Genomic DNA, 23,594 nt, shown 5'->3' on the forward strand with positions numbered 1-23,594 from the left:
CGTAGTAAGAAAGTGTGTGAGAAACGAATTTTACCGTGAAAGTTGTGAAAATAGGTGCAAAAAACCAGCGCGCCTCAAAAATAGTAATTTGTTTGCAGAAAATTTTCATTCGAGGAAAACGAGAAATGATTTTTTTTATTCACCTGATCCCCCATAAACGGCCTACCCGATTGTGCTTTTATTTAGCCTGCAGTAATATGGATAAAATTACCAAGGTACACACTTAATTTTGATTAGCGAGCTCGATAATTTTTTGACGAGATTTAAACTGCTGAGCACCGAACTCGTTCAGCAAAAATGTCTTGTTTACCTTTTCCATTCGATTTAGACAGTTGTTTTACTGAATCTCAGTAAAATCGATTACCGAAACTACCGAGATCGTACTGCTGTTATAATCTCGTCAAAAAAGTACCGAACAGGCAATTCAGAAATAAGTGTGTATGTATCATTCTGACGAAATTATTGATTTTGCGCTGGGAAAAAGTTACAAATTTCAATATGGCAGCAGGAGTTTCCCAGAAAAAAAGTGCGTTTGGCGATAAATTTATCAACTCTTTATCAGAGCCCGTATAAGTGTAATCGGTCGTGTTATTACTATATTCAGATTGTAATAAGCCGACTTCTGGTTTCCACTACTCTTTATGAGATGGCGCTCAGATCGACCATAAACAGCATTTCACTATGGTCGGCTATGAATGGCTAAAATATGCAAATAGTAATATTTGAACGGCTTCAAATTGATCATATTTTATTGAAAGGACATTCATTTGAGATGAAATTTAAAAAAGGCGTATTATGAACCAACTAATACTTCAATATCTTATGCATTTGAGTCATGGTTAGGGATGGCGATAGTTTTAGCCACCTAATATAACATAGTGCATCTTCTGGCATGAAATCCTCGCAGTGAATACTCCTTTAAAGAGCTCTCAACAACCGCCATAAAACCTTTTATAAATCAAACAGGTTGCTTCATGAGTGAGTCGTATGAAATTTTTTTTTTCGTGCTTTATAGGACGCTTTTAGTATTCAATAAAACTTATACCGATGGCATTATCGACGACCGTTATAAATCTCTCATAAAACTAAAATAAATTCAATCAGCTCTGAAAATGTTACTTGGGTAGTGATGGAGTGGAGCTCTCCGTACCTATGATTGGACGTAAAGCGTCCTTGCTTCCGGCCAGGGTGTTGACGTATTCGATTTCAATCCTAACGTCGTGTTTTGGGTATTTTCCATAGGTCCAGGCATTTCGTATTACGATTCTTCACGTTATTGGTTTTGTCGTTGGTCAGCGCATAGACAATGATCAGGCTACAAAAGAATTTGCCGCGAATCCGCGATACGCAGATCCACCCGTTGATTGGCTTCCATCTCTTAGCTCGATTCATCTGTTTCCCGATCACTATGAATCCGACCCCATGTTCAGCAATACTGCTACCGTTGTGGTAGATGTTATATTTGAATGATGTGTTTTCGACAGGGTTCACCGCTAGGTCCACCGCTCTGAATTAACTTTCACAAGATTTGGGCCATAGCACTTTCTGAAAAGCAGCTACTCACAGACCAACTTTCTACAATTTACTAGCCAAAAGGCTCACCCGTTCAGGTTCACTAAGGGTCCTACCCAGCCAATACGAAGTTGTATTTAAAAAAATATGCGTATTTGCTTCCATTTAACTGCATGCAAATGTACATTGGGTAACGGTCCATGTATGGAGGATGAACGACTTTATTTGGACTTTGATCAGCGGTATTTCAGGGGCCTTTTAAGGGCGTTCCGTCAGGTTTCGATGGAGTGTTAATGGGATTATGGGGGTTTGAAGGCGTTCCTAGAGGTTTTGAGAGCGTATGATAGCGTTTCAAGTGCGTTTCAATGGGGTTTCAGGTGCATTTCCCGGGGTTTCCGGAGTCTTGCTGGTGAAATAATTCTTTAGTTAGCGCCATCATGGCGTCAAAACGAGTTTTTAGGTGGAAAAGTCACAGTCACAACTGAGCTTGTTTTTTTTTTTATTATTTTACACAAGATTTTTAGGACATTTTGTTCGAGCATGTTCGTCTGTTCTCCGTGGTTTCAGGGCCATTTCAAATTAGTTATGGGAATTTCAAGGGTATTTCAATAAAAATGTAGACTCTACATTGTAGAGGTTTCAGGGGCATTTGAAAACATTTCGGAGGCGTTTCAAGGGGTTTCAATGGTTTTAGTGAAGAGATCTTTAAAAATACTCAAAAAAAATACTCAAAAAAAGTCCCAAAAAAATGACCACGTGGTTTATGGACAGCCCCTACCACTAAACGCTTGACTAAGCGTCAAATTATTGATCTCGTGCATCGGTGGTGACGTTATGTTACTCTCAGACGGAGGGAAAATGTGATGTTTTGTGGATGTGGATAAAGAGAAAGAGTATATCATGAGTGCTGGAGCGAGAATTTTTTTTTCCTCCGTAAATTCCTCTAGCGATTTAAGAGAATGTTTCAGAGATTTTTGTCCACCTCTACCTTCAGACAATTCGCAAGAAGTTCGTTTAACAAACTCCTCCAGAAGTCACTATCAATTGGTATATTTAGTGCTAACGTAAGAACAATCACGACATTCACGAAACGAGACGCGAGACAAGACACGACACTTATGGTTCTTATAATCGTCAAAATAATTAAAAAATACCTTAACGCCGACCGGTTTCGGGCTCGATGCAGCCCATCTACGGGACAATGTCCAACAGTCGCCTCGCGTTTTTGAAGATGGTTATCTCGATTTTAAATGTGAGAACTTCAGGGCGATCACTATTTTGAATGTTGCCTACAAAGTGCTATCCCACATCATCTTCCGTCGTCTGTCACCTAAAACGAATGAGTTCGTGGGAAGTTATCAAGCCGGCTTCATCGACGGCCGGTCGACTACGGACTAGATCTTAACCGTACGGCAAATCCTCCAGAAATGCCGTGAATACCAGGTCCCAACGCATCACTTGTTCATCGACTTCAAAGCGGCATACGATAGTATCGACCGCGCAGAGCTATGGAGAATCATGGACGAAAACGGTTTTCCTGGGAAGCTGACTAGACTGATTAAAGCAACGATAGACGGTGTGCAAAACTGCGTAAAGGTTTTGGGTGAACTATCCAGTTCATTCGAATCTCGCCGGGGACTGAGACAAGGTGATGGACTCTCATGCCTACTTTTCAACATCGCTCTGGAAGGTGTGATGCGACGAGCCGGGCTCAACAGCCGGGAAACGATTTTCACAAAATCCGGTCAATTTGTGTGCTTTGCGGACGACATGGACATTATCGCCAGAACATTTGGAATGGTGGCAGAGCTGTACACCCGCCTGAAACGCGAAGCAGCAAAGGTCGGACTGGTGGTGAATGCCTCAAAAACAAAGTACATGCTGGTAGGCGAAACCGAACACGACTGGATCCGTCTGGGTAGTAATGTTAGGGGATTAGACCGGCCCACATTTGTATGAAGCGAAAAAAAAGTTTTCAAAATTCACGGGGCACCCTCTAGAATCGTGCCTTTGGATGAAAAGAACAATCTGTGAAAGATTCAGCTCAATCGGTTGAAAACTGAGCTGGCGCAAATGAGTTGAAGGTTTGTAAGGGATGTTCAGTCCAATTGTAATAACACTGTTCGACAAAAAAAAACTTTTGCCGTGATCAGAGACCCCATTAGCAGGGCATAAAAGCGCATGGAAAATGTAGAAAAATGCCATTTTCAAATTTGTTGGAGCACCCCTAGAAACTTTTTGAGATGAGTTAGAATTTTATTCATTTTTGAAGGTTTGACACGAGCTTTAGAAATCATCATAAACACTTTTGAAATACAATATCTTTGAAATGCAATTTTGTGCACCGCTAAAATTTTCACAGATCTGAAAAGTAACTTTGATAAATAACTAGTCAAAATCTCAGCCTATTACGACATTCCATTTCATTGATACATATCCGGGAAGAATCAAATTTGACTTATATAATACAAATCCTTGAAGTTTTCTCTTAATTCAATCACAAAAAGCAAGCCCCTACCCTTATCTAATCATGACAACATAACTATTTTACTTTGATTTGACTTCGAAATGCTACACTTATGATCTAAATAATTGAATTCAAATTTTCGAGAAGAAAATCCGGTCGATCTTTCAAATTTACCACGTTAGTAAAAATGTGTAAAAATAAAAATAAAATCTAATCATTTATATTTTGCGATCAGTACAAAAAAAACGTTTCCAGTGTTTTCGTGGGTTGTCCATATTCACTTAATGCTTCGAAGAACCTCCTAGCCATACCAAGGTGGAAAAATTGGTAACTTTATTGAATAAAACAAACTTATTTCAATACAATGAATTGAAGCTGGCATTGCGCAGAAAACATGGTTTGAGTTCACGACTGTTCAAAACAATACAACCCTAGAAAAATGCAAACCAAAAATGAGAACACTCTCCATTTACTATTAGTAATCGTACAAGCACTGTTGCTTTCATCACATTTTAGTTAGTTTCACAATACAGAATGTGTATGTTGGGGCATTACCGTTGAAGACACTTTTATGAAATTAATTGAATTTGTCATGTAGTAAAATCTTAATTTCAAGCTCAATAATGCCCTCCGCGATTGTAAAATTGCTTTATAAGTTCCAGCAGCATAGGGTCTGGAACCATTTGGGCAGGATCACCTATTTTGGGCACTTGTGTCTATGGCTCAGTCAATTTAGAACCGATTGACTTGATTTTTGAGACACGATCAAATACGCATATTATCTAGATGTGCAACAATTCAAATCAATCGGTTTGGAATTGACTGAGTTATAGCAGCAAGTGCCTAAAATAGGTGCTCCTGCCTAAATGATCCTAGACCCTATTTGTTAATATACCCAAGTAACCATTAAGCTGTAAAAATGGCATTAAATCGGTTCTATAGTCGAATATAGAACCTGGCTAACAGAGTTAATTGGTTCTATATCCTCTAATAAAGCTGCTCAAAAGCCACTTTTGGCGCATTATTCGGCTGATATACGGCCAACTTCAAAATTCCGTACCAGGTCTCTGGAGCGGGAGTTGTCAAAAGTGAGACGAAGAAAAAAGAAAAAAATATTTTGTTTATCTCCTGTTCTTTTCTCATTTATTTTGCTTCCTCTGAAGTTACTTTTTTGCTGTATGACCCAGATTCCAGCTGTTGTCCTCCGGGTTCCTGATGGAAAGTCCAAGTCCATTTGCGTTTTCCATCTGCTCCAGCGATGCACCATGGAATCAGTGTGATCAAACTAGTATTTAAACCATGCAAAATAATAGTTTGGGTATCTCGGCCGGCGGTTCAAAATGATATGGGAGGGTGATGATATAGTGATCAATTTGGTGGCGACGAATGCAAGAATAAAGATGCAGGAAAAGCCTCGGGAGAAGCAATTTGTATACGAATGGTCGGAAAACGTTGCAGCTCCTCCTCCGCGATGTTTTCCGACCGGATCTGGAATTTGTAGAACTAATAAAGTATGAGAATCATGTCTGGAATCACCACATTGGCTTGAAAGATTCCATTATCTATTGGTCGAAATCAATTTTGATTGATATAAACGTCATGAACTTCAAGCCCTGTGACAGCACTGACAAACTTATTTAGAGCTTGTAGGCTTTATATAAGCATACAGGGCTTATTTTAGTTCTTACTGTTCATAGAGCCTATAAGCATTAGGAATGCTTACATAGAGCTTTTTAGCATTGAAAAGCTGTTCAATGACCGTTATTATGCTTAGAACAGTGCTTAGTGGTTACCTGGGTAGTGTTAAATATTATCTATCCAGAAGCACTAAGGCGAGTTAATATGATTTATTTAGACCAAATGGTCCAAATTAGTTTCAATGCAGAGGTTGTTGGAATTTGAATATATTTTACGCATCGTATTTAATTTTTTAAGAACATGGAACTGCTTGATATCCACCAGGTCAAGCAATCTGGAATGGTTGCTAAGATACACACTGAATCATGGAAAAGTATTCTCATCCATATGCGATATATGGATATTTAAATTTGGGCACGACTCGAAATTCGATCAAAACAAAATACTTCCTTGAATTAAGTAGACGAAGTGTATTTTGCCTGAATTGTGATCCTAATCCATCGCACTCAAAATCGCAGTTTATTGGTATTTAAACATGATTATGAAAGTAACATTTGATGTCAAATGTTACAATATACTTTGTTCATTTTCATAAGCGACAAAATTTTTTTTTGAAAACTGCAATTAGAACATTACATTTATTTGGAAAAGTTTTTCCTTAAAATACTCATGTTGACCTCAATGAATTAATCTAACTTTCTTCCTGTGGATCCTTTGTAATCATATCCTAAAATTTCTCGTATAGCTTTCTAGAATCATACTTAGTTAAACCAGATGTTTGAAATACAATTTTCATCTTCTTCAGTCAGAGACTGAACAATATATTACCACTTGAAAACGGACGTCACATCTAGTCACCTAGTGGAGAACTTCTAAAGAAACGTTTTCTCCTACTGGAGCGGAAATCCATCCAATATTCCGAGGTGTACGAAGTATCCGAAAGACTGACGCTTCACGGCATTAATGCATAGAAGTTTTTTAAATGGATATGAATATGGGCGTGCTTTATGGAATTAGATTAATAAAAAAACCTAAAAGATTTTCACTATATAAGTCAGAGTTAGGCCTTCGCGGATGTGTATCAATGAAACGGAATGTCGTAATAGGTAGAAATTTTGACTAGTTATTTATCAAAGTTGCTTCTCAGGCCTGTGAAAATTTCAGCGGTGCACAAAACTGCATTTCAAAGATATTGTATTCCAAATGTGTATATGATGATTTCTAAAGCTCTTGTCGAACCTTCAAAAATGAATAAAATTCAAACTCATCTTAAAAAGTTTCTAGGGGTGCTCCAACAAATTTGAAAATGGCATTTTTCTACATTTTCCATGCGCTTTTATGCCCTACTAATGGGGTCTCTGATCACGGCAAAAGTTTTTTTTTGTCGGACAGTGTAAAGACAATTCACACCGTCTTCAGCCAGAGGCTGCACAGACTGAACATTACACTAACATTAGACAACGGACAACACACAAGAACACCCAGTGGCCCAGTGGTGAATTTTTCGTTTGACGAAAAGTTTTCACCGACTGGAGCGGGAATTGAACCCACACTCCGAGGCCTATGATGTAGCGCGAAAGCTACGGCCGACCAACACGTGCTGCATATAACAACCGAGAGTAAACGGGGGAAGATGTCCTAATCCTGGTTTCGTTGGCTAAAACCGTAACTAAATTAAGTTTTATCATGATATGGTCTTCTACAAAGTTGTTCATTAGGGTATCAACTGTTATTCTTTCAATTCTGAGCCAAATCGAACTCGCCAAACCGGCGTGCTGTATGAGAGACTGGAGGTCATCCAATTTCCCATATATTTGGACTGAACATCCCATACAAACCTTCAACTCATTTGCGCCAGCTCAGTTTTCAACCGATTGAGCTGAATCTTTCACAGATTGTTCTTCTCATCCAAAGGCACAATTCTAGAGGGTGCCCCGTGGATTTTTCGACATTTTTGTATTTGGGCTGGTCTAACGGGGATACTTTCGAGGTGGTGGAGGAATTTGTCTACCTCGGATCCTTACTGACGGCTGACAACAACGTAAGCCGTGAAATTCGGAGGCACATCATCAGCGGAAGTCGGGCCTACTACGGGCTCCAGAAGAAACTGCGGTCGAAAAAGATTCACCCACGCACCAAATTCACCATGTACAAAACGATAATAAGACTGGTGATCCTCTACGGGCACGAGACATGGACCATGCTCGAGGAGGACCTACAAGCACTCGGAGTTTTCGAGCGACGCGTGCTAAGAACGATCTTCGGCGGTGTGCAGGAGAACGGTGTGTGGCAGAGAAGGATGAACCACGAGCTCGTTGCACTTTACGGTGAACTCAGCATCCAGAAGGTGGCCAAAGCCGGAAGGATACGGTGAGCAGGGCATGTTGCAAGAATGCCGGACAACAACCCTGGTGTTTGCAACAAAGCTGGTGTTTGCAACTGATCCGGTTGGCACAAGAAGGCGTGGAGCGCAGAGAGCACGATGGGCGGACCAGGTGGAGCGTGACCTGGCGAGCATTGGGCGTGACCGAGGATGGAGAGCGGCACCCACGAACCGAGTATTGTGGCGTACTATTGTTGATTATGTCTTCTCTTAATGATGTTGAACAAATAAATGTATGTATGATACCTAGGGTTTTGGAATCGGACGCAAATTGGCGGAGACATGGGCCTAAAAAAATGACATGTTTTTGAGGGGGCGACCCCAAACTTTTGATTGGGAGATTGGAAATATTTTGGATTTATTTTTTTATTTTTCATTAAGTGTGTAGACTCTAATAGGACGGGGAGAGTCTGGCGATCAGAAGGCCAACTGCAGAGCCACGTTATCCTCCATTTGGGACATTTGTGCCATAACGGAGTCTGGCGATACTTTACAGTGCATAAATATTTTCAAAAATTGGTATGGACAAATGTATACGAGGGATAGGGGGAGTGTAAGATGAACAAAACTTAGTCGACGTAGTTTATGGACAGCGCCATACAATATTTACTGCAATGTGCCCTGGCGAACCGTGAAGTAGAGAGAATAAAAATGTTTTCTTCAAAGCATCCTGTGCAGCGGTTCTATCTTTATGATTGTCCTAAAATAACAAATAATTATTGAAAAGGTCATCTACTATTTTGGCCACCTCGGGCACTCCAGAGTGTCCTTGCAGAAGCTGTAATAAAAGACCAACTTGGCTAAATTTCAATTTAATTGTTATTCCCATATTAAAAAATCAACATAACATAAACCGAGCACGAGCTTGCCTCTCGAAGCGCAACAGTCGGCAAGCGACTGAAAAAGTCAAGGTTCCTCACCGCATCTGAGCGGGTGCATTGAAGTCACTACACTACCATAACGAATTCGCGCGCGAGAGCTAGCTGGTGCCCAGCGCAAAGCAACCGGTCTCCATTGTATGCAATCGTTGAACTTGACTTTGATGAACGCGGTGGTGGCAGTCAGTGATTGGATCCGAAGGAGAAGAACTCCTCGATGAATGACTTCGAAGCTGGTGATCAAAACAGTTTAAGGAAAAAAAAATATGCATTTTTTGAATGACATTGTTCTTTTTTCTGCTTCGTTTCAGGTGTACCGTAACGAAGGTCCCACACCGTTCCGACCGTCCATGCCCAGTCTGGTCAAGTACAAAAGCGAGCTGCGAAAAGATTTCTTCGGAGATTTGCCCGGCGTGGTTGGAGTGTAAGTATTGTTTGCGGGCCGTACCGTATATTGGAATTTGAGCGGGCGTTTGTGGAATTTTAGTTTTATATGAGGGGAACCAGCATAACAACGGGTGTACATATGAACGGCTCAAGAGTGTTTCACGGGATTTCTCTTTTTGGTTTCGCTTATTAACGAATCGTGCGTAGTGGAAGCTTGACATTTTTGTGACGGTGTTTCAATTACACCCATGTCCAGGTGAAAGCATATAAATATTAAATATGGTAGGTGACAGTCAGTGTGGCGTATCGTGGATGCACCAGTCTTTTTTTTTTTTTTTTTTTTTTTTATCTGTATTAACGAGATTTTTAGCCCTAGGCTAGTTCATCTCGGGACCCACGTTTTACTTCCCTTCCGAAGGAAGAACTCACATTTTGCGAGTTTGTCGGGAGTGGGATTCGATCCCAGGTCCTCGGGGTGATAGTCAAGTGTTCTAACCATCACACCAGGTCCCCACCAGTCTTTGTTCGTCAACGTGAAAAGCATATGTTTTATTAGAGGCTCAGAGATGACAAAGATGACGCACTCGCAATCCTTGTATCAACTTGCACAGATTGTTTTATATATAATATTTTTTGACAAATCCATTTATTATGTATCATTTTATCCTTTTATTAGACATGAGCTCTGTGGAAAAAGAAGAAAATGAGATTTGCTCTGGTTTTACGATTACAAAATCAAAACTGTTGGATGGTTCGTTAAGAGTGAAGCAGCGTTGTCAATGCTCTGTTTCTCTTTACAGTTATACAAGAACAGACTTCTTCTTCTTCTTCTTCTTTGTGGCTCTACGTCCCCACTGGGACTTGGCCTGCCTCGCTTCAACTTAGTGTTCTTTGAGCACTTCCACAGTTGGTCGGCGTTCAGTCAAAGTGGACTACGCGATGTTTTCGGACAGGTAAAAATAAGCTGCGGAATTCGTTAAACATGAACTTTTCGACGTTATTTTGTTGCAGATGTGTCATTACATTTTCTCGAAATCATTGAAAAACAGATGATCCGGTCTGACTTAACGCAGACCAGTTAGTAATTGAAGGGCTTTCTTTGCCTGCTATTGCATGAATTTGTATATTGTGAGGCAATTACAATGATGCACTATGCCTAGGGAGTCGAGAAAATTTTCCCGACCGAAACGGGAATCGAACCCGCTGTCTCCGGATTGGCGATCCATAGCCTGAATTACTAGGCTAACTGAAGACCCAGTTACAAGAACAGACAATAGGACCGAGAATAGGCAACATAACTGTCACTTTTTGTAAAGTTCATCAAAAATACTTCAATTTTGAGTTTTAGTTGATTAGTTAGTTATTTATAAATGAAAGAAATTTTAGGCAAACTAAGGTTATTCTGCATAAAGCTAGAGCAATCCTAATAAAATACTTAATTACTCCTTCCAGCGATAACTCTGAACTTCCTGTGATACCTATGGAGGAGGCAGAGGTCTCAGGCATCCAACTAACCATCCTTTCCCATCCCAAACTGTCGCAAGGACATCTCTTGACCGTTGGAAGACTGCATCAATCTTGCCTTAGTCGTATCACTGTACTTTGGTAATGGACGAGAAGAAGGCATCCCTATAACAGTGATCTAGGACACTTGCATCTACGAATTTGTGCGACTTGCTTAATGCTAATGCTAATACTAATACTAAATTTAGCCAATACATTAAATGAGGATGCAAATATCACAAGTACAAGGTTAGCCCCTGCGAGCTTGAGAGGACGGATTTCGAGAAACTGAAGAGGGATTTAGGTGGTTCCATAAGGGTTTCGGAGGCTTTTCAAAGGGCTACAGGCAGGTTTCAGGGGCTTCAAAGAGGTTCCAGTGGGTTTCAAGTTTGTTCAAGGGAAGAGGCACTTTAAAGACATACAGGGAGCTCCAGCGCCGCAAGTTGAAACCTCAATCTCCCTGAGACCTGAAAAGCCCCCAACACTACCCTGAAATCTCCTAAAACCCCTTAAATAAGCCCCGAAATGTCCTTAAATGGGTTTGGCTCCCACTCCGGACGATGAAAGTTTTCACAAGTAATGTTTCTTCCTCGTATCCTATATACCCAAGCAACACACATGTTATAATAGAGTTACGACAGCGCAAGTTTTGGTTGTATAGAAGTTTATTTTACGTAATTCTAACATTGTGTTGAAATAACGTAAAATAAACTTCTATACAACCAAAACTTGCGCTGTCGTATCTTTTATATAACATGTGTGTTACTTGGGTAGTTTGTGTATCCGTTGTCCTATGTTGCGCTTCTCAGTTTTAACAGCCGCTGGCTAGAGTCCGTATATATAAAAAAAAAACAGAAATTGCTTAATCTTCCTCTAATATCCCTGAATACCCTCTAAAACTATCTTAAAACCCTATGAACCCCTCCTTGAATCTCTTCTTAAACCCCCTAAAGCCATCGGGTGTTGCTCAAAACACGAAGAATCTCGATGAAGGTGTCTGAAACGCTCTCAAAATCTCCTGAGATCTCTCTGAGTCTCCCTGAAACCACCAGGAATACCTCAAAACGTCTCCTAAGGCTTCCTCAATCCCACTATTGACCTATTGAAACGCCATGAAATGTCCCTGAATCCTTGAGAGGCCGTCTGAAATAACCCTGAAACGCCCTGAAATCCTATGAAATGTTCCTGTGAGTCTCTCAATCTAAAAATCCTCCTTAAAAGCCCGTGAAACCTTAAAAAACGCCCCTTGAAACCGTGAGCTCTGAGCCCGATAAATGCCCCTGAAATTTCTTTGAAAGGAGATTCAAGGACGACAGTTTTTCTCATAGAGGAAATACGAGCTATTGAGCATTTTAGGTAAGCATGATCAGTTTAACGGTCGGCTATGTGGAATGAAAGACATTCCAAAGGGGTTCACCAATAGCACATTGTCCAGTAATAATGAGGATAATGGGTCTTGAAACCATTACAAGGGGTTCAAGAAGGGTTTATGGGCTGTTGTGCAGGTCATCAGAAGATTGGAGTGTCAGAGGTAAAAGATTTGGGAGGTTTCAAGGAGCTGTAAAGAGGTTTAAGGGTGGCTCCAGGGAGGAGATCCCTCGCCGGCAATGAAACCCCAACAAAACTTCCAAACTTCTTCCAGGGATTCCTTCAGAAGTACCTTCGAATGAAAGAAATAATTCAAGGACTCTTAGTATCGTACATGAATTACTTCAAACATTTTTCTATGACTTCTTCAGAAATCCTACAGTGATTTCTTCAGATATTCTTCGAGAGATTCTTCCAAAAGTTATGCAAGGATGCATTTAGAAAACCATAATATCTTTTAAAAAATTTCTCCAGTGATTCCTTAAAAAACTTCAAATTCTGCCAGGAATATATTCGGAGCCTTCTCTGAGAAATCTTTCAGAAATTGTTCCAGAGGTTACTTTTTAAATTTCACAGCTTCATTTAAAATTTTCTTCAAAGCTTTTTAGGATATGTACATCGGAAATAATATTCAGACTTGGCTTCATTTCGAAATTGCTCCATGTATTTTAAGCAAATCTTTCAGGAATCGTTCAGAAAGTCGTCCACAGACTCTTGAAAATTCTTTTAGAACATCCTCCCCTGCTCAAGGAATTTCTCTACAATTTATTTATAAACTTCCTTTAGAGAGTCCTCTGGAAATTTCTCCAATAATATCTCTAGATAAGTTCCATGGGTTTTCTAAGAAAAATCTTTCAAAATCAAAAACCAAAATAAAATGAAAAGTTCAGAATTCCTTTGAAATTTTTTGAATTATTTCCATAGAAAACTTTCCACAGACTCCTTCAGAGAATTTTGCAAAATTTTCTTAAATTAATCACCCTAATCAATTTGTTGAGAAATTGCTCTAGGCATTCCATTGAAATTTCGCGCATACATAAATGTGTCCTGAAATTTCTACTGGGATTAATCCAGAATCCTTCATGATTTCTACCAAAATTGCGCAGGCAGTTTCTTTAAGAAAATCTAAAAATTCTTACACGAATTCTTAAAAATTATATCCTGCATTTCCTATGAATTTCTTCAGGAATTTTTTGAAAGTTTTTTTTCTTGGAATCTTAAGATCTATGAGCTCATCTAGGTGGTACAAGGAATTCTTCAGAAATACGTCACCAGACTGCTTCAGAAATGCTTTCAAAAAATTCTCCAAGAATTTGATGGGAGAATTTCTCCAAAAATTTTCCCCAAAATTCCTTAATATTTTTTCTAGGAATTCAAACATTGGTTTCCAGAGGTTTTCTTGAAGTTCTAAAGGTATTTCTCGAATTCTTCTAGAATTTCCCTTAAATTTCTTCAGATATTCTAGTGGTTTATTCAATAGCACTTCCTGCTATTTTCCGGGCATTTTACTGAAGATTGCTCTACAAATTTATTCCGGATTCCTGCTTGGATTCCTTCTGAGATTATTGTAGGGACTCCTTCAAAAATACCTACAGAGAGTTCTTGATAATTTCAGCAAGGGATTTGTTTAAAATTCCTTTCGTGGTGGTTTTAATAAATTGCTCAAATAACTTTGAAAATTCTTTAGATGTTTATTCGGAAAGATTTCCTCCAAGACTTCCTTGAGATATTTCTTCAGAGATTCCTGTTAAAATGCCTACAATGTATTTTATTGCTCCTGCGGTTCCGTAGAATATATCTATTGGAATTTTTTAAAACATTTTTGCTGGAATTGTTTCAGATATACTTTCTGGGATTTTTCAGAAGTTTTTTCCAGAAATTACACAAAAAAAATACTTGAAGAGTTATTAAAACTATCCCTGGATTTCTAAAATATCTGGAAAATTGTCTGAAAAAGATTCCTAGCGGAAATTCTTGATGATTTTTAGTAGGATTCCTGGACAGAATTTTCTGATCAATGTCTGAAGTATTCCTGAACGAATGTTTGAAAACATACCTGAAGAAACTCCTTAAAAGATTGTCTTGATTCACAGGAAAAAAAAACATGAGAAACTTCTGGAGGAAAAAGAAAGAAGATTACAGGGTGTCTACGTGGGCATTTTTTTATTACCGTACGGGTTTGGGCTGAAGGATCTCAGATTTTCATGAAACTTTTCCCATGGGCAGGGCTCATGGATATATGAACAAAAACAATTGTGAATAATTCTTGGTCGCCTATTCTCCCGGAAAACTCATGTGTTTTTTTTGTTTTCCCCCGACATCACTTACTTTGAAAAATCATAACTCAAGGACGAAGCATCATAGAAACAAAGTTTTTTTAGAAAATGGAAGCAAATTTTCTCCAAAAAAAAATATGAAATGGAAAAAGTTTTCCACAAAATTTTTCACCGTTGAGTAAATTTACAAAGAAGAGCCGGAAAAACTATGCCCGAAAACGCGGTAAATTGCCAAAAAAATATTTTTGAGAAGGTAATTTCATAACCTTTGATCGCTGAAATTTTTGGAATGCACTTTTTTTTCGATCGTGAGTTATGGCCAATTTCTAAAAATTAAGTTTTTCCGGCTTTTCTTTATGAATTTTCTCAACGGTGAAAAATTTTGTGAAAAACTTTTTCCATTTCATATTTCAGGCCAAACATTTCAATAGGTCCTATCTGCATTTGAGAGGCTCTCTTTGTTCACTTTCTCTTTCAATTATTGCAATGCAATGGTACACTTTTCAACTATTTTTGCAGTACAAATCAAAAGACAATTGTATTGACCATCGTTCAATGCAAGGAGACAATCATAATACAAATCAACAGCAGAGATATTAACGAAAGAGAGAGAAACCAAAGAGAGCCTCTCTTCTGCAGATTGGACCTTTAGACATGTTTGGCCTGATTTGTATGGATTCCTGAGAAAATTTGCTTTCATTTTCATTAAAAAACTTTGTTTCTACGATTCTTCGTTCTTGAGTTATGATTTTTCAAAGAAAAGGCTTTTATGGCACATTTGGACATTTTTCAACTAAATTGGCCATAACTCAAAAACGAAAAAAGTACATTCCAAAAATTTCAGCGATTAAAGCTTATAAAATAACCTTCTCAAAAATATTTTTTCGAAAATTTTCCACGAGTTCGGGCATAGTTTTTCAGGCTTTTCTTTGCGAATTTTCTCAACTGTGGAAAATTTTGTGGGAAACTGGGATTTTTCCAGTAATTCCGTCAGGGGTTCTTTCAGGAACTTTTGTAGAAATAACTCCTGGAATGTATTCCAAGATTTCTCACAAAATTTTTTACATATTTCTAACACCATTTTTCTTAGCATAATTCTTTATTTTTTCCCGGAAGTATAACTCCGGATTTCTTTCAGCATTTTTTCAGTATTCTTGAATTCTAACAGTTTTTTCCTGGTGTTTTTCAGGGGATGCTACAACATTTCAGAACCCCCGTGGAATTATTCCTGGAGTTCATCCTGCGTTTTCCTCAGAGAAATTTTCATAGGATTTCTACCAGAATTTATCACGAATTCTCTATAAGAATTTCTATCGAAAAAAAATTGTAGAAGTTGTCGCAGAATTTCTTTCGGGATTCATCTTGGAGATTTTACGCGATTCCTTCCGGTGTATCTCTTGAGACTTTCCAAGGACATCTTCCCAGAATTTGTCTCAGAGCTGCTACAGGAGTTATTCCTAAGATTCCTTTTCTCGTTTTCTTCAGCATTATCAGCTGGGTTCTTGTGGGGATTATTTTGCAGTTTCACTTGAAATTTATCTCGTAGTTTCTCTTGAAACTTGTCTCTTCCGATGTTGGTCCTGGGATGTCTCTTAAAGTTATTCTGAATTTACCCTGAACATTCTCCTAAGTTGTTTTTTTTTTCAGAATGCCTTATGTGATTTCTACAGGAGCTATTGATGATATTTCTCATTTAATTCTTTCCGTGATTTCTCTCAGAGCAGGCTGTTCCTCGTAGATGTATCGGATTTCTTGTAGTGATCCATCTGAGATTATTGTTTTAAAGATTTTCTCTGCATTATGCCCAGAGATCTTGTTGGAATTTTTATCGGGAATTGTCCCGAGATTCTGGATACTTCTTTAGGAATTTCTATAATAGGTACCCCCAGAATTCCTGCTGGGATTTTTCACGGGTTTTCCTCAGAATATCTCCTCGGATAACTTACGAAATTCCTCATAAGAAATTTCCGGAAAAATATTCGAAGGAATCAAAGTCAAATCTAGCAAGAAACTCCGCAAAGTCTTATTGAAGAAAGTTCGACAGGAACCTCAGAAAACCTGAGAAAAAATATGACATCTCGGAAAAAGTTCTAAGAGTAATCCAAGAAAGAACTCTGAAAACCTCATGGAATCCTGAGAGCAACCACGGGCAAAATTCCGTGAGGAAAACTATCGGTAAAAATCCCGAGAAAAACTGTTGAAAAGCTAACAGCTAAGTGACATTCGTGAAGGAACTTTGAATAATTGTGGATGGATCTTTAGAAGGAATCCAGCGAGAAACTCTGGAACCACATAGGAAAACCTATGGCAGAAATATCGGGAGCTACTCCAACAGCTATCCCGTGAAAAACTTCTGCGGGTGTCCAGGAAGGAACTCTGGTAGAAATCTCAAGAACAACTCTCAGAAGTCTTGAAAGATGTTACCTTATTTTTGAGGATTTTTTTTTTTGTATAGTTTTTGAAAAGTATATTGTTTTTAGCAAATTTGTGTTATTTGTGTTAAATCCTGGAAAACTGAGAGAATTTTATTTTAAGTTATGAGTCGGCACTGCTTGACTAATTTCTGGAGACATTCCTGGGGAGATCCGTAAAAGAACTTCAGAAGGACACCAATAAACATTTTGACTGCACAAGAATGGGATAAACCTTTCTCAAGCAAATTTCAGTTTAAAAAACTGTTATTCTGCTGGTTCTGTTACTTGGGAATCTCTTATAATGTCCGCAGAAATCACTGCAGAAATTGCAGTCAAATGTACTGGTGGAATTCTTGAATAAATCCCTCTATAATGTTTTCAGAGATCCCTGAAGGATTTTCTGAAAGAACCATTGTAAGAACTCCTGGAAATACTCCTGGAAATAATTCGTAGAAGAACTTCTTATGCTATAAAAATATAACAAGAATAGTAAACTTAAGTCCCTGAAGTACATAGAAAAAAAATTAAAGAAAGTTCTGCAGAAACAAAAGAAATCATACAGGATTTCTTTTTTAAGGAATTTTGAAAGAATACCTGGATGAACTAATGAACCTTCTGCAGGCAATTATAGTATTTTTTTTTTGAAAATTCCTCAAAAATGCCAAGGAATAGATTATAAAGTATTTTTTACTGGAATTGCGGCGAGAATCTTTGGAAAAATTTCTGAAAGAAACCCTGAACGATCCTTCTAGGGATCTAAAGCCTAAATAAGTCCCAAGCACTCTCTGAAGGAGCTTCCGAAGAAACCTCTGGATGGACTTGTGAGGATCTCGAGAAAGTTTTGAACAGGAATTTCTAAATGAGTATATACACTGTGGTGCATAATTGATCGGACAAATGCCGATTTTCATACAAAATGGCCAAGTTTAAGATGCTGTAACTATGGTTTGCTTTGATGGATTGAGCTCAATTTTTGACACGGAACTACAAATATGCTGAATTTTGTGTATACAAAGTATAAAATGTTTTCGTTCACAGGTCTGGGCGTGGCAAGGCGTTGAAAAAATTGCAAAAGTGATCGGACAGCGGCACGCGTGTAAATCAAAGGGGTACCGCTGTCCGATCACTTTTGCAATATTTTCAACGTCTTGCCACGCCCAGACCTGTGAACGAAAACATTTTATACTTTGTATACACAAAATTCAGCATATTTGTAGTTCCGTGTCAAAAATTGAGCTCAATCCAACAAAGCAAACCATAGTTTGCTATAGGGCCCATATAGCCGAGCATAGGGCCCATATAGCCGAGGCGGTAAACGCACGGGTATTCAGCATGACCATGCTGAGGGTGACGGGTTCGATTCCCGGTCGGTCCAGGATCTTTTCGTAAAGGAAATTTCCTTGACTTCCTTGGGCATAGAGTATCTTCGTGCCTGCCACACGATATACACATGCAAAAATGGTCATTGGCAGAGGAAGCTCTCAGTTAATAACTGTGGAAGTGCTCATAGAACACTAAGCTGAGAAGCAGGCTTTGTCCCAGTGAGGACGTTACGCCAAGAAGAGGAGAGGAGTGTATATCAAGTTATACCTGAAGCATCCAATGAAGAAATTATAACCAGTTCTTGAAAAATTTTCGATTTCTAAAGTTTAAAACGAAAACCCAAGAGGAATCTCTGAATGAATCTCTGTGAAAAATTTCCCCTAGAAGACTTTCTTTAGACATTTCTTGAAGAATTCCTGGAGAAATTCCGAAGAAAAGCTCCAGGATAACCACTTCAGCAATGTTAAAAAAAACATGGAAGGATACAGAAGGAACTCCAGGAGGAATATCTGAAGAATCTCGTGGACTAATTTCAAGATGAATGTTTTGAGAAATTTCTTGAAAAAGTTTTGAAGAAGACCCAAAGATAATTTGTGAAGAAATTTCTGGAAGAATCATCGGAGAAATTTTCAAAGAAATGCAGGGACATGAATGCTGTCCAAAGGGATACCCTGAAGGAATCTTCAAAAGTATTCTCGGAAATCCTGCGAGAATTTAGTTATCATGGAAATTCTGGTTATCGGAAATGAATGTTATCATGAAAATGAGGTTATCGAGAAGAAAATACTTAAGGGGTAAATGGGAAGGAAATCGGAGAGGGAGGCCTAAGATGGCCAAAAATGAGTCTACGTAGTTTATGCACGTCGCCTTGTGTGTATGTACAACAATACGAGCAAACCATGCAGCTTTTTTCAGGACCATCAAATTGATTCATACGTATTGTTTCGAAACATGCATTCAATGTAAAAGTCAATCCATTTTCGAAACCTTTTAATTATTTGTTTGAAACAACTGCCCACAAAATTGCTGTGCTTTCATAACAAACCACTTCTCGCAGATCGCCGTGCAATTAGGTCTTGTGAAAAGACCTGGAGGTGCTCCCGTTAGCGTAATATATAAGATTTTGCAACGCCTATGCGAAAGCGACGGATTTAATTCACTGTCCGGTAATTGACCATAATGTTGACGACACCCTTCAACATAGTGTCAGCTTCACGTTTAAGTTACTTTCTTAAGATCTTCAATACTGCAAACTGTCCTCAAATTTTTGATCGATGACATGATGGGGACTCCCAAGTAACTATGATAGCTGAATAACTGCTTATTCAGCCAAAACGTACAAAATCAAGCTTAAGAGAAGCTTATTAATCTCTTGTACAGCAATAAAGTTTGTTGGGTCAATATTGTTGGTTGGCTTGATAACGATTGATCCGTTTGCAATAGGGTACTGCATTGTTTTAAATTTGTATGGGATTCTGACGTTTCTTAGCCTGTTAAAGGTGAAAAAGAGCATGCAATGCCCGATATAAACCCCATACAAGGACAATATACCGACTACCTTAGTAATCGTACCCACAAGCGTAAGCTTTTAATTTTAAAAATATATAGCTTATGTCCAACTCACAACTCCAATTTCTTAATCCCCAATCCTTTTTGCTTTCCACACAGTCACGGAGAACCATGGCGCGAGTTCCGTTCCCGAGTGCAGAAACCAGTCCTTCAGCTATCCACCGTCCGTCGTTACGTAACCCCGCTGGAACAGGTCACCGAAGAGTTCATCGACCGGTGCAACCAAATGTTGGATCACAATAAGGAACTGCCGGACGATTTTGACAACGAAATCCACAAGTGGTCACTGGAATGCATCGGTCTGGTGGCCTTGGATACCCGACTCGGTTGTCTGGAGCCGAATTTGTCGGATAACTCCGAACCGCAGCAGATTATCAATGCAGCAAAATACGCGCTGAGAAACGTTGCTACATTGGAGCTGAAGGCACCCTACTGGCGGTACTTCCCGACGCCCCTGTGGTCCAAATACGTGAACAATATGGATTATTTCGTGAAGTATGAGGGGGTTTTGCGGGGAAAGCTAAGGTTTGAAACATTGACGGTTGATTTTTTGATTCTAGGGTTTGCATGAAATACATCAAGAACGCCACTAAACGCATGAACTTGGGCGAAGGACGAGCCCTGGACGGTGAACCTTCTCTTCTGGAGCGAGTCATCAAGAGCCAGAAAGATGAACGGCTAGCGGTGGTCATGGCGTTGGATTTGATTCTGGTTGGAATCGACACCATCTCGATGGCAGTGTGCTCAATTCTTTACCAATTGGCCACCCGACCGGTTGAACAGCAGAAGGTCTACGAAGAGCTCAAGCGAATCATGCCGGATCCGAACACTCCACTCACATACCAGCTGTTGGATCAGGCTCACTACCTGAAGGCATTTATCAAGGAAGTTCTCCGGGTGTACAGTACCGTGATCGGAAACGGACGAACGCTGCAGGAGGACACCGTCATCTGCGGCTACAGGATTCCCAAGGGGGTGAGTGCTGATATTTGAACCTTACATAATATATCTTACCAACTACCTTTAACCACCCCCCCACAGGTCCAATGCGTCTTCCCGAACCTGGTGACCGGCACGATGGAGGAGTACGTAACCGACGCCAAGAGCTTCAAACCGGAACGTTGGCTCAAGCCCAGCCAGGGCGGAACCGGTGACAATCTGCACCCGTTCTCGACGCTGCCATACGGTTACGGAGCCCGCATGTGCCTCGGGCGTCGCTTTGCCGATTTGGAGATGCAAATACTGCTGGCTAAGCTGCTGCGCTCGTACAAGCTCGAGTTCCACCACAAACCTCTGAAGTACGTGGTGACCTTCATGTACGCGCCCGAGGGAGCCCTCAAGTTCAAGATGACGCCCCGGGAGTGAAGCACAGGGAGTTGACGGGACGGTGACGGATGACAGACAAGATTCCTTAGGATTGTTAGGTTTATTCTATTTTTGTTCAACGTAAATGCAAGTTTAACCAGTTTACCGTGTACATAACCAACTAATGTAAATTTTATACTCTATCTTATGAAATAAAAATTGTGAGATGAGTTGGCATGACAAGTTTCTTTCTTACGCCGGAATCGGACAATTCGTTATATGTAATCGTAAGTTATTGCAGCTGTCGCTGTTGACCCAGAACTCCGGTAAGCACATCTGAAAGAAAAAGATCCCATGATTTTCATACTCCTACCCAAAAGAAGTCCCAAAAGTAACCTTAAACATTTCCATGTTGACGCAACTGACGAAGATCGATGCCGCGGGGCGGCAGTGTTTGCTATCGAGTGGATACCCGGGATGGGCAGCCATAACTTGTGGCGTCAGGAAGCACTTGACACAGCTGGCAACCATGACCGCTGTTAACGAGGAGCCGCTTGCAGCAGTTCGGCTAGTGATTAGCTGCAAAATTTTCTGCTGGTCCAAGACTCCGTTGACGAGCGTTCCGGATGAGTTCAGGGCGCATTCGATGAAGCACTGCAATCAGGTTGAGGTTAGAATTGGGCGGTTATGTGAGCTGTGAAATCTACGAACACTGCCTCTTTCGTGGATCAGTCCTCGAGTGAGATGTTCGCCGCCGTGCAGTTGTTTGCAGCCATGCAGAAGGTTCTCGTCTAGTAACGGTGGCATGTAGCAACAATCTTTAGGGTGCTTAGATGTTCATGAAAAGACACGTCAATTTAAGAGGTTAGTTCTCACGGAAAATAGTTGAATTGTGTTTATGAATGTTGTAGACATTCACACCACCCTCTCTCGCAAACTATTTATAAAATAACAAACCAAACATTTGTTCGTATCATAGACTTTGGACTACTTATAAACCTCTCTCATATCAAAGATTGCGATGGTCATAGACAAGTCTTACCCCACGCTTTACTAGGAATTGTGCGCTGGACATTGTTGCAAAAATGGAAAACGCCACGAAAATAATCAACAGCGTAACTTTCATATCATTGAGCCCACTTTACCTAGTTGGTAAACGTGCAGCGCGGCGCGGTAATTTAGTGAGACCATGCTAAACCTGTCGGATTTAGCTTCCTGGATTGTCCTGAAACATTTTGATATAGACATTTCTTTGTTTTCTTTGGGAAAAGAGTATCTTCGTTGCATACAAATGCAATAATATCCGTATCAGTGGTCTTAGAGCACAGAAACTGGTTTTGTTCCAGTGGAAGTTACGCCAAAAGTAGTAAAAGAAGAAGATGATAACTAACCGAAACTTGTAGGTTTACAGTAATGTTCCGATTTTGTCACGGCCTCCTCGCGTCAGTCTTTTATTTTTCATTTATTTGCTGTTACATTTGATAACAAGAGTTTTCCCTCTTCTTTAGGATAAACGCTGAAGGCGCGTTTTGCAACGTTCAAAATATTAAATATGCATATAGATTTTGTAGAATATTGAAAAGCATTTTTGAAAAGGGACGTGATAAAATCGGAACAATACCGTATTATATTGAGGGGGTTAGAAGCAAAGGGGTGTAAGTGACAAAAACCCACTTTTGAGTAAATGAGGTTTAAAGTTTTTCACCAACTTTTCATCCCATACAAAATGTATGAAGTTGCAAAATCAACCCAATTTTCTTCGATTTATTGTAATTTCTCTAATCATCGTAAAAACAAACTTAAAAAAGTTCCTGAAAGCTTGAAATCTAAAGAACTTTTTATATGCTCAGCTCAAAATCGACAAAATGTTCACTTACACCCCTTTGCATCTGGGCCCCTCATATATCTATTGAACTTTCTGCACCACAACATTCAAATCACACTCACAGCTTCCAACGGTGGTTTGGAGCAGTCAACTGAAGATGCATTGATGCTTCCAGCACAAATAAGAACCAAAAGTAAAAGCACTAAAGCAATGTTGCAACCCACAGAACGGCTTCCACTGAATAACCTCAAGCCTAAAACTTCCCGAACGTCCTCGACTAAACATGAACGATCGTTGTCGTAAATGAACATGTTCCTCTAGCTACATCAATTGATAACTGAATCGCATGCCTAACTGAAAACCTCAAGAGGTGTTGAATTCAGTGGAGTACACTGATTACTGTATGTATGTGCAGCTGACGATTCGCACTGATAGGTCATTTTTTGCCAACTAACAATTTATGAACAAGTTCGCATCAGCGAAGCATAAAATTTGATACTTTTTTTCATCAGGTAAAAAAGTGACGGAATAGTTGAAATAATGAGACGACAAATTTGTATTCAGCTGGCTTAAGTTAAAATACTATGCTTGTTTGGATAACCAAGAAACTATTTTTAGATAACAATTCAGTTTTGGTTGGAATCGCCTATGTAAACTTGTGGTTATTTGGTCATGGATGCTACACGGTGTCAATATCTCGATTACTATCGAACGTTCATGTACCTCGGATTTTTCTTCATAAATGA

At 39.5% G+C, this 23,594-nt stretch overlaps 2 protein-coding genes across 5 annotated transcripts in view; one reads left to right on the plus strand and one right to left on the minus strand.

Annotated features, from left to right (window-relative positions):
- LOC109407940 (probable cytochrome P450 301a1, mitochondrial) overlaps nucleotides 1-21,260 on the plus strand; it is an 88,548-nt gene extending 67,288 nt beyond the window's left edge. For all 4 annotated transcript variants that reach the window (XM_062853348.1, XM_029860887.2, XM_029860889.2 and 1 more), the window contains exons 4-7: nucleotides 9,190-9,302; nucleotides 19,818-20,213; nucleotides 20,279-20,693; nucleotides 20,760-21,260. In XM_062853348.1, coding sequence (XP_062709332.1) covers nucleotides 9,190-9,302; nucleotides 19,818-20,213; nucleotides 20,279-20,693; nucleotides 20,760-21,083 — 1,248 coding nt within the window. In that variant the 3' untranslated portion in view covers nucleotides 21,084-21,260. The remainder of the gene's footprint in view (nucleotides 1-9,189; nucleotides 9,303-19,817; nucleotides 20,214-20,278; nucleotides 20,694-20,759) is intronic.
- On the minus strand, nucleotides 21,230-23,230 carry LOC109407941 (uncharacterized). The gene is made up of 4 exons (XM_062853350.1): nucleotides 22,971-23,230; nucleotides 21,735-21,851; nucleotides 21,420-21,677; nucleotides 21,230-21,359 (listed from the first exon to the last, which is right to left on the minus strand). Exons 1-4 carry the CDS (start codon nucleotides 23,157-23,159, stop codon nucleotides 21,276-21,278), a joined length of 648 nt encoding a protein of 215 aa, XP_062709334.1. The 5' UTR covers nucleotides 23,160-23,230; the 3' UTR covers nucleotides 21,230-21,275.
- Nucleotides 23,231-23,594: the final 364 nt, after the last annotated feature.

The sequence above is a fragment of the Aedes albopictus genome, chromosome 2 (assembly GCF_035046485.1).
Source record: "Aedes albopictus strain Foshan chromosome 2, AalbF5, whole genome shotgun sequence".
Taxonomy (NCBI): domain Eukaryota; kingdom Metazoa; phylum Arthropoda; class Insecta; order Diptera; family Culicidae; genus Aedes; species Aedes albopictus.

Excerpts from the sequence above, each read along its gene's own strand:
- LOC109407941 (XM_062853350.1), bottom strand. The coding sequence starts at position 23,159 with ATGTTCATTTACGACAACGATCGTTCATGTTTAGTCGAGGACGTTCGG. Across the intron at positions 21,678-21,734 it reads TGATCCACGAAAGAGGCAGT|TGCTTCATCGAATGCGCCCT; the intron begins GTTCGTAGATTT and ends ACCTGATTGCAG. Across the intron at positions 21,360-21,419 it reads TCAACATGGAAATGTTTAAG|ATGTGCTTACCGGAGTTCTG; the intron begins GTTACTTTTGGG and ends TTTTTCTTTCAG.